Genomic DNA, 15,318 nt, shown 5'->3' on the forward strand with positions numbered 1-15,318 from the left:
ATTAAAAAAATTTAAAAAAAATCTTAAAGTGAATGAGTCAAATGAATTTTTGATTTCCAGTGCATGTAAAAATTACATTTACACTGCACTATAGTGCAGTAACATTATGTCTAAAACAACAGTGTATATATTTTAATTTAAAAATACTTCACAGGCACTTGGGTGGCTCAGTCGGTTAAGTATCTGACTCTTGATTTCAGCTCAGGCCATAATCTCACGGTTTGTGAGTTCGAGCCCCACGTTGGGCTCTGCACTGACAGTATGGAGCCTGCTTGGGATTCTCTCTCTCTCTCTCTCTCTCTCTCTCTCTCTCTCTCTCTCCCTCCTCCACTTGCATGCTTTCTCTCTCTCTCTCTCAAAATAAAGAAATAAACATTAAAAAATATGTTAAAAAATACTTTATTGCTGGGGTGCCTTACTGGCTCAGTAAGTAGAGCATGTGACTCTTGATCTTGGAGTCATGAGTTTGAGCCCCACATTGGTTATAGAGGTATATACATACATACATAGAATACTTTATTGCTAAAAAATGCTAACCATCTTCTGAGCTCTCAGTGAGTTGTAATTCTTTGCTGGAGGAGGGTCTTGCCTTGATGTTGATGGCTGCTGACTAATCAGGGTGGTGGCTGCTGAAGGTTAGGGTGGCTGTGGCAATTTCTTTTTTTTTTTTGTTAAATTTAAAAAATTTTTAATGTTTATTATTTTGAGAGAGAGAGAGAGAGACGGAGCTTGAGTGGTGGGGGGAGGGGGCAGAGAGAGAGAGGGAGACACAGAATCCGAAGTAGGCTCCAGGCTCTGAGCAGTTAGCAAGAGCCCGACACGGGGCTCAAACCCATGGACCACAAGATCATGACCTGAGCTGAAGTTGGATGCTTAACTGACTGAGCCACCCAGGCGCCCTGACAGTTTCTTAAAATAAAATGACAATGAAGTTTGCTGCACTGATGGGTTCTTCTTTCACAAACATTTTCTCTGTAGCATGTGATGGTGTTTGATAGCATTTTACTCACAGGAGAACTTCTTTCCAAATTGGAGTCAGTCCTTTCAAATCCTGCACTGTTTCATCAACTAAGTTGACATAATATTCTAAATCCTTTGCTGTCATTTCAACAATCTTCACAGCACCCTCACCAGGAATAGATTCCATCTCAAGAAACCACTTTCCTTGCTCATCGATAAGAAGCAACTCATCAGTTAAAGTTTTATCCTGAGATCACAGCAATTCAGTCCCATCTTCAGGCTCCACTTCTGATTCTAGTTCTGTTGCTATTTCTACCACATCTGCAGTGACTTCTTTTGCCCAGGGGCTGCAGAATAGATGTGCTAGCAGACATGAAAACAATATTAATCTTGTGTATCTCCATCAGAGTTCTTGGGTGACCAGATATACTGTCAATGAACAGTAAAATGTTGAAAGGAAATTTTTTTTTCTGAGCAGTAGTCTCAACAGTGGGCTTAAAATATTCAGTAAACCATGTTGTAAACAGATAGGCTGTCATCCACACTTTGTTTTTCCATTTAGAGAGCACAGGCAGAGTAGATTTAGCATCATTCTGAAGGGCCCTAGGGTTTTTAGAATGGTCCATGAGCTTTGGCTTCGACTGAAAGTCACCAGCTGCATTAGCCCTTAACAAGAGAGTCAGCCTGTCTTTTGAAGCTTTTAAAAAAAATTTTTTTTAACGTTTTTTATTTATTTTTGAGAGAGAGAGAGAAAGCACGGGAGGGACAGAGAGAGAGAAGGAGACAGAATCCAAAGACAGGCTCTAGGCTCTGATCTAGCTGTCAGCACAGAGCCCGACACGGGGCTCGAACCCACGAACTGTGAGATCATGACCCGATCCGAAGTTGGATGCTTGACCGACTGAGCCACGCAGGCACCCCTCTTTTGAGGCTTTGTAACCAGGCACTGACTTCTCTCTAGCTATGAAAGCCCTGGATGGCATCTTCTTCCAATAAAAGGCTGTTTCATCCACACTGAAAATCTGTTGGTTACTGGAGCCATCTTCATGAATTATCTTAGCTGGATCTTCTGGAGAACTTGCTGCAGCTTCTACATATGCACTTGCCGTCTCACCTTGCACTTTCATGTTGTGGAGATGGCTTCTTTCCTTAAACTTCATGAACCGACCTCTGCTGGCTTCAGACTTTTCTTCTGCAGCTTCCTCACCTCTCAGCCTTCACAGAATTGGAGAGGATTAGGACCTTGCTCTGGATTAGGCTTTGGCTTAAGATAACATTGAGGTTAGTTTGATCTTCTGTCCAGACCACTAACCTCTCTCTATGTCAGCGGTAAGGCTGTTTAATTTGCATCGCATTTATGTGTTCACTGGAGCAGCACTTTTAATTTCCTTCGAGAACTTTTCCTAGGCATTCACAAGTCGGTTAACTGGTTCCAGAGGCATAGCTTTTGGCCTGTGTCGGCTTTCCACATGCCTTCCTCACTCAATGTAATCACTTCTAGCTTTTGATTTAAAGTGGGAGACGTGCAACTCTTTCTTTCACTTGAACACTAATAGGCCATTGTAGGGTTATTAACTGGCCTGATATCAATATCATTGCATCCCAAGAAATAGGGAGGCCCCAGGAAAGGGAGAGAGAGACAGCGCAATGGCCAGCTGGTGGAGCAGTCAGAACACACATAACATTTATTTATTGTTTTCACGGTCTTATTATTTTTTTTTTTTAATATATGAAATTTATTGTCAAATTGGTTTCCATACAACACCCAGTGCTCATCCCAAAAGGTGCCCTCCTCAATACCCATCACCCACCCTCCCTTCCCTCCCACCCCCCATCAACCCTCAGTTTGTTCTCAGTTTTTAACAGTCTCTTATGCTTTGGCTTTCTCCCACTCTAACCTCTTTTTTGTTTTTTTTTTCCTTCCCCTCCCCCATGGGTTTCTGTTAAGTTTCTCAGGATCCACATAAGAGTGAAACCATATGGTATCTGTCTTTCTCTGTATGGCTTATTTCACTTAGCATCACACTCTCCAGTTCCATCCACGTTGCTACAAAAGGCCATATTTCATTTTTTCTCATTGCCATGTAGTATTCCATTGTGTATATAAACCACAATTTCTTTATCCATTCATCAGTTGATGGACATGTAGGCTCTTTCCATAATTTGGCTATTGTTGAGAGTGCTGCTATAAACATTGGGGTACAAGTGCCCCTATGCATCAGTACTCCTGTATCCCTTGGGTAAATTCCTAGCAGTGCTATTGCTGGGTCACAGGGTAGGTCTATTTTTAATTTTCTGAGGAACCTCCACACTGCTTTCCAGAGTGGCTGCACCAATTTGCATTCCCACCAACAGTGCAAGAGGGTTCCCGTTTCTCCACATCCTCTCCAGCATCTATAGTCTCCTGATTTGTTCGTTTTGGCCACTCTGACTGGCGTGAGGTGATATCTGAGTGTGGTTTTGATTTGTATTTCCCTGATGAGGAGCGACGTTGAACATCTTTTCATGTGCCTGTTGGCCATCCGGATGTCTTCTTTAGAGAAGTGTCTATTCATGTTTTCTGCCCATTTCTTCACTGGGTTATTTGTTTTTCGGGTGTGGAGTTTGGTGGGCTCTTTATAGATTTTGGATACTAGCCCTTTGTCTGATATGTCATTTGCAAATATCTTTTCCCTTTCTGTTGGTTGCCTTTTAGTTTTGTTGGTTGTTTCCTTTGCTATGCAGAAGCTTTTTATCTTCATAAGGTCCCAGTAATTCACTTTTGCTTTTAATTCCCTTGCCTTTGGGGATTTCACGGTCTTATATGGGCATGGTTCATGGTGTCCCCAAAACAATTACTGTAGTGACACCTGTGCTCACTTATCACAGATTAGCATAACGAATATAATAATAATGAAACAGTTCAAAATGTTGCAAGAATTACCAAAATGTGATACAGAGACAGGAAGTGAAAAAATGCTGTTGGAAAAATGGGGCCAGTAGACTTGCTTGATGCAGGGTTGCCACAAACTTTCAATGTGTAAAAAATGTAAAATCTGCAGAACACAATGATATGAGGTGTGCCTGTATTTGGATGACCTGAAGGCACACTTTGGGTTTTCTCCCTGGCTTCTGTGGAATAATTCACTTTCCTACGTTCTCTTCTTACAAAGTGAGACAAATAATTGTTGCTCTTAGGAGTTTTTCCTGAGAGCTTAGTTCTCCTTACACTGCTGGGCCTTGATGAACCATGGAAATAGTCTGAGTGAGGGATTTCTTTTTTTTTTTTCAACGTTTATTTATTTTTTTGGGACAGAGAAAGACAGAGCATGAACGGGGGAGGGGCAGAGAGAGAGGGAGACACAGAATCGGAAACAGGCTCCAGGCTCTGAGCCATCAGCCCAGAGCCCGACGCGGGGCTCGAACTCACGGACCGCGAGATCGTGACCTGGCTGAAGTCGGACGCTTAACCGACTGCGCCACCCAGGTGCCCCAAAGTGAGGGATTTCTAAGATAGAGGAAATTGGTTTTTTTAGGTCACCAGGCTTCCAGAATTTCAGAAGTAGAGGTTGCCTGCTACATGCTTTGAGAGTTATTTTCTAGATATTAAAGGCCATTAGTATTTTTTTTTTCCATTTCTCTGATACTCTTCCTTCTGGGAATACAATCTTGGCAAAGGTGGTTATTAGCCTCCCTCTGCCATTGGCCCTCTGCTGGCTCTTGAGGGCAGGTGGTATGAACCTACTTCTAGGAGAGAGGAAACTAAGGCACAGGTAGCTAGGCAGGCCTAGAGTGGAATAGGTTGTACTGCCTGTATGTAATCTCTGTTGGATTGTGGTGCCCAAGGCTTCTCAGTCATGTTTAGGCCCAGATGAGACTCCAGTAGCCCGCCTGCTAGCTCCACATGTGTTCCGTGTCATCTGCTAATGAGCGCTGCCTTCTGGGTGGGCTTGGCAGGAAGAACGTGATTCCACACGAGTACCGGAAGCACTTCCCCATTGAGATGAAAGACCACAACTCCCACGATGTGCTGCTGCTCTGTACCTCCTGCCACGCCGTCTCTAACTACTACGACAACCACCTGAAGCAGCAGCTGGCCAGGGAGTTCCAGGCCCCCATTGGCTCTGAGGAGGGTCTGCGGCTGCTAGAAGACCCTGAGCGCCGGCAGGTACGTTCTGGGGCCAGGGCCCTGCTCAACGCGGAGAGCCTACCTGCTCGTCGGAAGGAGGAGCTGCTGCGAGCCCTCAGAGAGTTTTACGACACAGACACAATCACGGATGAGATGCTTCAAGAGGCTGCCAGCCTGGAGACCAGGTACAGAAAGGGTGGAGGAGTGACCCAGAGCACTGACCCTGACCACTCGGTGAGGTTGCTTGCCAGGTGGGGGGCGTGCATAGCCTGTGTCATCCTGTTACGTGTGTAATGGCTTAAAATACCACGGGACTGGGATAGTACAATCTGTTTGAGAATTTCCTTTCCATAGGAGACTTGTCTTCTGTCATTAACCCTTTTAAGGTCATATATGTCCAGTCATTTTCATGATTAGCAGGTGAGTTCAAGTGCGGTGCAGTTGTGCCTTAGAGATTCTATGCAGAAGGAAATCCTAAAGTCAGCACAGAAGATGAAAATCATACTCAAAAAATATCCTCAAGTCTCTGAAGTTGCCCACGAGTACGGTGTATGTGGGTTTTTTTGGTCTCTCACCGTATCCAGATCGGTGGGAACTGAGACCGGGGGATTCATGTTTCCTGTCTCACCTGGACTCAGGGTACTGGCCCATTGAATGGAATATTGGCTCTAACCATTTAAGTTACTTTTCTCCTTTTCCCTTCCTTCTTTGCTCCCTCCTTCCCCACGAATACATGGTTGAACTTAAAGGACTGAACTCGGTGTTCCCAAATGAGAAGCTTATGGTCCTAAGAAATGAATGGGTGCATGGCTGCGGTGAAAAAAATTCTGTATCACCTGCTATAGTTTTGCTTACCAACTGTCTCTTTTCCAGTCGTACTAGGGATTGAAATAATTGAGCTGATAAGTTCACCAAACAGAATGCGATGCTGTTTGCCTATAGAGTTTTGTTACCAAAAAATCTTAAATATAGCAGCAATTATCAAACAAATATTTCTAGATATCTTAATCTATTTAACCCAGCTAACAAACTTTCTATAAATTGCCGTGGGGCGCCTGGGTGGCGCAGTCGGTTAAGCGTCCGACTTCAGCCAGGTCACGATCTCGCGGTCCGTGAGTTCGAGCCCCGCGTCGGGCTCTGGGCTGATGGCTCAGAGCCTGGAGCCTGTTTCCGATTCTGTGTCTCCCTCTCTCTCTGCCCCTCCCCCGTTCACGCTCTGTCTCTCTCTGTCCCAAAAATAAATAAACGTTGAAAAAAAAAAAAAATAAATAAATAAATAAAAAATAAATTGCCTTAATTAGTTCTTATAACAAACCTATGAAATAGGATTTAGATTTCTTACTGGTAACTGCTCACATCGTATCTTGCATTTTTTAAATCTTTCAAAGTTAATAAAACATTACTGAGTTTTATTCTTATAGCTACCTTGTGAGTCTGTAAAGTAGATGTTATTTTCCAAGCTTTATGTTAGCTACCCTGAGGTAAAGTCAAATAACTTGCCAGGGTCCTATGAGAAATTAAGGGGACGGGTTCCTTTAACCGGTTCCCAGATGTATTTGCTAAAACAGGCAAACTTCCCCTTTCACCACAGACCTTTCTAACAAATCACCTGTTGACTTGGATAGAAGGATGCTGGACTTGGATGTCTGGGACTGGGAAGAAGAGCTGTTTGGGGAAAGATAGGCTAGTTAGTGGCACTCTGGTGAGCTAAGCAATAGTGTCTGCAGACTCCCGGAGGGCACCAGCACTGCTAGGATGGGGAGGGGGTGTTGAGAGTGGGGCGTGGATGCGTGGAGGGGAACTGAGTCCATGGGGTACCAGCTTCCTTGAGAAAATTATCCTTTCCTCACAGGAGGTGAACACACTGTTCGCATGGCAACAGAACAGTTTTTAAGGCCTCCGTGCTTAGGAAGGAGGCAGGGATTCATTTTCCCATTAAACAGCACCAGCTGCACAACTGAATATTTCATGGGACTGAAACAGGTCTCTCATGGATGTGGTTTGGCATTCTTTTTTTTTTTTTTAAGATTCTATTTTATTTTTTTAAAATTTGTTTATTTATTCTGAGAGAGAAAACAGCATGAGCCAGGGAGAGGGAGAAGGAATCCCAGGCAGGCTCGCTCCATGCTATTCACACACAGAGCCTGGCGTGGGGCTCAGTCCCATAAACTGTGAGATCATGATTTGAGCCGAAATCAAGAGTAAAATGTTTAACCAACTGAGCCACCCAGATGCCCCTAAGATTTTATTTATTTATTTATCTATTTATGCATGAATGCATGCTTATTTATTTTTGAGAGAGAGCGTGAGTCGGGAGGTGCGGAGAGAGGGGGAGAGAGGATCCGAATCAGGCCCTGCACTGAAACCAGAAAGCCTGACGCGGGGCTTGAACTCACAAACCGTGAGATCACGACCTGAGCCGAAGTTGGATGCTCAACCGACTAAGCCAGCCAGGTGCCCCAGGATTTTATTTTGAAGTAATCTGTACACCCAACGTGGGGCTCAAACTTATAACTCCAAGATGAAGGGCTGCATGTTCCACCCACTCAGCCAGCCAAACACCTCCATCTTTTTTTTTTTTTTTAATTGAAGTGTAGTTGACACAGGGCCACACAACATTACATTTGTTTCAGGTATACGACAGTGATTCAACAAGTTTATATGTTATGCTGTTCTCATCACAAGGGTAGCTACCATCTGTGACCATAGAACGCTATCACAACACCAGTGAATGTATTGCCTATGCCGTATGGTTTGGCATTCTTTCCATGAGAAAGAAGACACTAGAGAAATGTACCACCTTGCATTTTACATTCAGGTATTCCAGTGTTATGAAAAATTGGAACATGTGGGGTGATGTATGGTACAGAATGAATAATTAAGATTTTTTTTTTTTTTTGATGTTTATTTTTTGAGAGAGAGAGAGAAAGAGACAGAGCACGAGCAGGGGAAGGGCAGAAAGAGAGGGAGACACAGAATGTGAAGCAGGCTCCAGGCTCTGAGCTATCAGCACAGGGCCCGATGCGGGGCTCCAACTCACGGACCAAGAGTTCGTGACCTGAGCTGAAGTCGGATGCTTAACCGACTGAGCCACCCAGGCGCCCCCAGAATGAATCATTTAAAAGAAAGGCGAGTAACCATGGAGCCAATAAAAGACCAACATTCTTTACTCGTCAGTCAGACACTAGGGCCCTGTAGTGGGGGCTGAGCCTCGTGCAGGGAGGGGCCTCCCCACAAATGTAGCTCAGCATCCCAAATACCTTGTGTTGGATTGTGTGCAATATGTCCAAACCACTTCTTTTTTTTTTTTTTTTTCAACGTTTATTTATTTTTGGGACAGAGAGAGACAGAGCATGAACGGGGGAGGGGCAGAGAGAGAGGGAGACACAGAATCAGAAACAGGCTCCAGGCTCTGAGCCATCAGCCCAGAGCCTGACGCGGGGCTCGAACTCACGGACCGCGAGATCGTGACCTGGCTGAAGTCGGACGCTTAACCGACTGCGCCACCCAGGCGCCCCCCAAACCACTTCTTTAAAAAGGCAGGTATAGGGAAGATGTTTTAAAAAACATTAAAGTAACCAACCCTTTAGAAGTCCGGCAACCTCCTCACATGCCCTTGCTGAAGCCCCTTGGCCTGCAGCATTTGGAGCCGTCTGTGAGACCATCCTGTGCTTGTTTTCCTCAGACCCTTGTACGTTGTGTCTTGCCAGGATTTCCAATGAAAACTACATTCCTCACGGGCTGAAGGTGGTGCAGTGCCACAGCCAGGGCGGGCTGCGCTCCCTCATGCAGCTGGAGAGCCGCTGGCGTCAGCATTTCCTGGACTCCATGCAGCCCAAGCACCTGCCCCAGCAGTGGTCAGTGGACCATAACCATCAGAAGCTGCTCCGGAAATATGGGGAAGACCTTCCCATCAAGCTGTCGTGATAGCCGCTTTCCTCCCAGGTTAGGACAGCTGGGAAGCTGAGCCAAGGTGGGAAAGTCACCTCTTCCCATGTCATTCATTGTCAGAGCCTAGTGTCACAAGTCGGAATGCTAACCCACACTGATCCCAGGATGCTTCTGGTGGAGCAAGACTGTTGCTTCCAGGGGAGCTTACAGGTTTGAATTTTAGTCGGGCAGGGTGAGAATTCTTTTTCCCTCCCTCTTATTTTATTTTTGTGGACCAAAGGGCCTTGGCCTTTATTTTACTTTCTTTCTTTTGCTTTCCTTGTACGGACAGCAAATGAAGGATTCTTCCCTGAAGTGACTTGGCAAGTTGCTCAGGTTTTTAATACATCTCTTCCCTGTGCAGTATGTTGGTTTTTCTCAAACAGGGGCAGTCAAGGATTTTAATCTCATCGGGTTAGGAGGGGAGAAAACGTTCTCCCAGAGGTTGGAGGGTCAGATTTGTTTTTCCCAGTTCAAGCACATCTTTGTGATAAATTCCTTGGCTTCATGCTCTCCCACGACTCACCTGGTTGAGATCCATCCCATCTAGGTCACTTTGGTTTATTTCCATACTTGAGAATGCTCCCGTTTCCACGTCCAGGACCACAGCAGCGACTTCCTGCCATATGCTTCCACCCGAACACTGGAGGAAATCCTTTTCTGGAAGTAGGCCTTGAAGCTGGCTGGGGCAGAGAGAAGCATAAGCAACCACCTCTCAAGAGAACTTTGATACCTGCTCAGCTTTCCCTTTCATGCTGTTTGTTGTCTGTTTGTTGTAGTCCTCTTGTCCAGAAGTGCAAGGTTTTTAGCTTAATCCCTTTCTGAGAGGAAGATTATCTTCTGTCAGAATCAGTGTCAGGCCCCTTCCGTGTTCTGTGTTCCATCAGATTTGTAACACTGACCTCTTTTAAGCACTTAATTCTCTCCTGGAGTCCTGTGGTCAGGTTGCCTTGTGAGGATTTGTCCACCTCCCCTCATGCCTGGGACTCAGTTAATACGTTCAGATGTTCAAAATGGTGGCGTTTCATCTTTTTATGTGAGGCCACCACTTTGAGCATGAAATAAAGTTTTAGTAGTGATTAGTATTTTTTCTAAAGTTTTAGGAAAACTTTTTTACCTTACAAGATCTTAGAAATTTGAAAAAGAATTTTATGACCAGAATCCAACAGGAGCTGTTTTGAAATCGTGCCCGAGTTGGTGATGGTTGTTCTAACACTGATAAATAAAACTTCTTCTAAGCACAAAGCTCACTGATGGTAAATGTAAACCTTTTTTCTTCACAGCTTTATAGAATTGGTAACTATTCTTGGGGGAGGGGATATTTGTCCTTCAGGTCCCTGCCGTGGGGGAGGCAGGGTGTGCCCAGTGTGTGCCCAGACGCACCACATGCAGTGCGGCCGCAGCCCATCCCCAAACGTTCTGCAAACGAGTGAGCACATCTTGCATTTTGCAACTCTGCCCCTGCATTCCCCTTGTCCTCAGACAGGCATTTCTGGGATCTCAACTGGAAATCCTTGAAAATGAACAGTACCTTGGGGACGGGATGTTCGGTGCGGTTATGATGGGTTATTATGGGGCATGCGTGGCAGTGGCTGCACCCCATGCTCGGGAGTCCCAGGGGGTGGAGAACCACAGAGACTGAGGGGTGGTCGGCAGAGCAGGCAGTCTTGCCACAAGGTGGCACTCATAGATTTTGTTTTATATTCATTCTTGAGAAATAGGGCTTTTATACACAGTTCCTGAACATAACTGATGACTTAGGTTTCCAAATTTGTGTAGCTGATTTGGGGTCATTTTGATAAGTTTACCAGAAAAACTTCTTCTGAAACAGGGAGGAGGGCGCTTTCATTCTCTTTTCCTGGGATCCTCATGCCAAGAGGAGAGAAACACATACGAGGTCATTTAGGTGCAGCGGTTGCTGTGGGAAGAAGGAATCGATCCTGCCAGCAGACCTTCCTGCGTGGGCAGCCAGCCTAGAGGGAGCAGCTAACCCGGCACACGGGATTTCTGCTCCTTCTCACAGGTTACAGTGTAGATCTGACTCTTTGTTCTCTGAGTCAGCCTTGGACTGCAGCAGACTTTGCCTAAGATGGTTGTGATCTCAAATGAGATATCTTATGGTAGACATATTATAGAACAAATATTTATTGGTTTTTGCTGATAGAAAAGTAGTGTATGTTCGTTAGAGCTGAGTCTAAAGAAGGAATAAAAATCACGCATCTTCCCTCCGTCTAGAATAGAGCTGACCTTTGCTGGTATGTCCGTGACTTTCCTTTCACTAGTTAAAAATGCAAACGATAAAAGCAAAATTCAGAGTTACACGTATATACAGCTTGGCATCGTGTTTTTTCCCTCTCACTTAACATGGCATCACAAGAAATTAATTTCCTGTGAAAGATTCCTGGTGGCTCTACCTTACTTTAGTTGTCCATTCCCTCACTGTTGAAAATTATGGTTGTTTGAGATCCTTTGTTAATGGAAGAGATACTGGGATGAACTGTCTTTTGGATAAACCTTTGACCATACCTTTGATACTTTCCTTAGGATAGAATCCTAGAAATTGGATGGGGAGGCAAGGGCTCACATTGCTGGAGTGAGGATCAATCGATACCACCTTTTAGGAGTATATATCAAGGGACTGCTTCTCTCTGACCCTCTAGCTCGTGTCCCAGGGCACTTGCTGTGCTTCCATGAGAGCAGTAGTGAGAGGACAGGGTCATGGCAGGGGCCTCTGTGAGTGTGCCGTGATGGTTGTATTTCTAGGCTCAGAGTCTTTTCTCTGCTTCCCCTTTGTCTCCCGTCCTTTACTGACTCATTTCCCCTTACAGTCAATATTTTTTGGAAACGCTATTTATTTTAAAATAAAAAAGGTAAAATAAAAGTTACAGTTCTTTTTTTGTGTGTGTGAAACACAAGCAATCAGAGATTTGCTCTCCTAAAGTGAACAAGGTCCAATACTTAGGGATTTGTTGCTTTTTAAGCGTGCAGCCGTAAGTTACTTATTCTATCCACATCACGGATGGAGATCCGATGACAAAATGTGTTCTGTTGAAATAAAGCCGTTTTAATCCCTCATTTTAGACTCTTAGGAACCCAGCAGGCAGAAAGAGCTTTTGTTCAGCATCCTTTGCTACCTGTTCGTTTGGAGCCCTAACATCTGACTGTAATTCAAGTTCTTGGTTTACTTTACCTCTCTGAGTTTTTCATTCATTCATTTATCCTTTCCTCTTTTTTTTTTCCTTCATTATGTCTCATCCTCATGAGAGGTATCACTTTTTACTTTTAAAGAAGATAGTTTCTCGGTATGCTAGTTTACTGATTATTACATATTTTAAAAGGATCCTTTCTGATCTTTTGTCTTTTCTGTTGAGTAGTGGCCATTTTTAGAGTACCTAATCCTTTGGGAATACAGTGAGAATCAGTCTTTCTTGGATGAAATAAGCTGAAAGAAGATGTAAGAATGACCTTGTTATGATTGAACTCTTGGTCCAAATAACATACACATAATGCATAGTCCCCTGAATACTTTTGCTTTGGAATTCTGTGATACACTGTATGTATTCACCAAGTTGTCTCCTCGTGCTGGAGCCTCATACCTTCTGCTTGTCCCCAGTCCTGCAGCAGTTTCACGTCAGGTGATGGAGCAGGGCTTATATACAGCCGGATAGCTTACTTGTTCAAATTACCTATCCTGCCAGCCTGCTAGGAGATGTGTTAGTCACCCCCTTTGCTTGAGGCACCAAGGCCCTTGCTTTAATGCCAGGATGTTATTTGGGAGGGTGAGAAGCACATTAGACTGTTATTTCCATCTAACTGGCTCTGTCTGTGGCCCACTGTTGCTGGAGGACCCTAGATACGGTAGGTTACTGGACCAAGTGGGTAATCATTTGGGGGATAGTCAAGAACTGACTTCCTTTGCATCGGAATAGGGAATGTCAGAGGACCTAGTTCACCTATCCTGGGTTGTATCCTCTTCTAATGTAGTGCACGCTGCCTTAAAAGGTCATTCTCTGCTCTGAATGGAAGTAATTAATCTCCTACCCTCCAGACTGAACTCAGAGCATTTGCCTTCCTTCTGACTTCCTTATTCATTACTCGTTCTTCCATTTTCCTCTTGCGAAATGGGTAGTCTGTTGCCGTTCTGCCTGCATAAGCTCCAAAAGTTGCTGAGTTTGAAGTCAGCATTATTATAAGCATGATGTGTGGTCCAGAATATTCCTGAGTTAGAGAGGCTAGTTATATTCTATTCTAGCTTCCCAAAGATCTTCCTTTTCAGGCTTCAACATGCTGGGGCAGAGTTGTGATTCTGACTATTCAGGCCACCAGAGTATCCATTAAGTCCTGGATAAGAACCAGACATTTGAGCTTAGTAAGCTAACAGCTGAAAAGAAATGGGAGATTAAGACATGGCCAGATTTAAAAGAAGTATGTTTATTTGGTTAGTGGGTTGGTGGGGGTATATCCCATGGACTTAACTTTCTCTTTTGCTTTTCCCTGTACTCAGTTCTGTCGTGCGTTGGCAGGATCAGAAGAGTGGGCTGGTGACCTGGGGTTGGGTTCTGGCCATTAGCCATGTATCTTTGGACTAATCGCTGAACTTTTCTGGACTCCTTTCTTTGCCAATAAAGTTAGAAATTGAAATTATATGTGCTGTAAGGACCCTCCTCACTGTAGCATCCTGTAACACATCCCCCGTTTCTTATGTGGTACTTTCCCTTGGGAGCTGTGTACCTTCTCCTTCGTTGCACACCCTCATCTTGCCCCTAGCTCTGGAAATGGAGACTGTGCATGGAAAGGGGGGTGGGGGGCGGGATGAGGAAAGCAGGATGCTACGCCGTGTCCTCCTGGCCTCACTGACTGGAGAGAAGCCCGCTTCCTCCATCTGGTGCTCCCCCCTGGAGCTGAAATAAGTTTCTCACCAGAGATGTGCTGTGTGCAGCCTTAGGGAACTCACATTTCTACTTAGTTCACTATTTAACAATAAAGAAAGAAGAGAAAGCTTTATCTTCAGTCGCATTGCTAGTGCTGTAAAGTTTAATAAGAGATAAGCACAGAATGGAAACGAGGCAACTTCGTCAGGTATCGTAGATGGAAAGATAGTGAGAAAAAAGGAGTGAGTGCTTCTCATTTTAAGGATAGGAGAAATTAAGGCTATACTGTAGAGGATTGAATAGAATTAAGTACTTTAAAAGGCAAACATTAAACCAATAAGTTAAAAATATTCTCTCTTTTTTTATGTTGTCATGACTGCCTAAGAAAATTTGAGGGATCCAAAATGTTAACACATTGTTATCCTTCTGTACGTCCTAAGACATGATCAACTCACGGGGAGACTGCAGAGTTTCTGGGGCCTGAATCTTGTATAACCCTGACTTGCCTTGGACTTTGTCCCTCTTACCTCTGCCTGGCCATCAGCAAGACAGACATCTGCAAAATGTGAAGTTTATATTTAATAAGCTTCTGGAAGACATTTCTCTCTATATATATACGTTCCCTATGACCTGGCAGAAAATATATTTCCCAGTTCATCCTTAGTGCTTAGTTTCAGTCCCAAAGAGGGTGTTGATATATTGGCTTTTCTTTGTGTAGCACAGATTTGGACCAAATATGCTAGACTTGCTCTTTTTACAATAATCACCCAGATATAGACATGAACCCCCATGTTTCTACCAAATTAGGGTTATTTTGCTGTTGTAGTTCTGGAAAAAGCAACCAGATGGGAGGCAAAAGTATATTTCTCTGCCCTGACGAGCCCTAACTTTATCTAAAATTCTGACATCTTTTGTTATATCCCACAGAGCCAACTAGAGTCCCAGTCTGCCAGCTTCATTTGTTTGCTGTTATGTTATGTTATGTTATGTTATGTTATGTTATGTTATGTTATTTCTTTCAATATTTTATTTACTTATTTTTTAAATTTACATCCAAGTTAGTTAGCATATAGTGCAATAATGATTTCGGGAGTAGAATCCAGTGTCTCATCACCTACATATAACACCCAGTGCTCATCCCAACAAGTGCCCTCCTCAGTGCCCCTTGCCCAGCCCACCCCCACCCAACACCCCTCCAGCAACCCTCGATTTGTTCTCTGTATTTAAGAGTTCTTAGTCTTTTTTTTAACCAAAGTATGTATGTCTGGCCCTAGGGTTTGGTTGGCCTGAGCTGTAGCCACATACAGCTTCCTCTGAGTGCTTGGATACAATGAGCAGGACTAATGTTGGCTTGGAAAAGGAGCAGGAGATGGCTTGGGGTTCGTTTTTCTTTTTTAAATGTTATACAAGTGCAGAGCAGTTGGCTGCCGTCCCCCTCTCAAACCATCA

At 44.2% G+C, this 15,318-nt stretch overlaps 1 protein-coding gene across 3 annotated transcripts in view; it reads left to right on the forward strand.

Annotated features, from left to right (window-relative positions):
- The window catches only part of EXD2 (exonuclease 3'-5' domain containing 2), an 88,515-nt gene extending 78,272 nt beyond the window's left edge, over window positions 1–10,243 (forward strand). For all 3 annotated transcript variants that reach the window (XM_045448112.1, XM_045448111.1, XM_045448113.1), the window contains 2 exons: window positions 4,897–5,253; window positions 8,779–10,243. In XM_045448112.1, coding sequence (XP_045304068.1) covers window positions 4,897–5,253; window positions 8,779–8,995 — 574 coding nt within the window. In that variant the 3' untranslated portion in view covers window positions 8,996–10,243. The remainder of the gene's footprint in view (window positions 1–4,896; window positions 5,254–8,778) is intronic.
- Window positions 10,244–15,318: the final 5,075 nt, after the last annotated feature.

This window comes from Leopardus geoffroyi, chromosome B3 (genome assembly GCF_018350155.1).
Source record: "Leopardus geoffroyi isolate Oge1 chromosome B3, O.geoffroyi_Oge1_pat1.0, whole genome shotgun sequence".
Classification (NCBI taxonomy): domain Eukaryota; kingdom Metazoa; phylum Chordata; class Mammalia; order Carnivora; family Felidae; genus Leopardus; species Leopardus geoffroyi.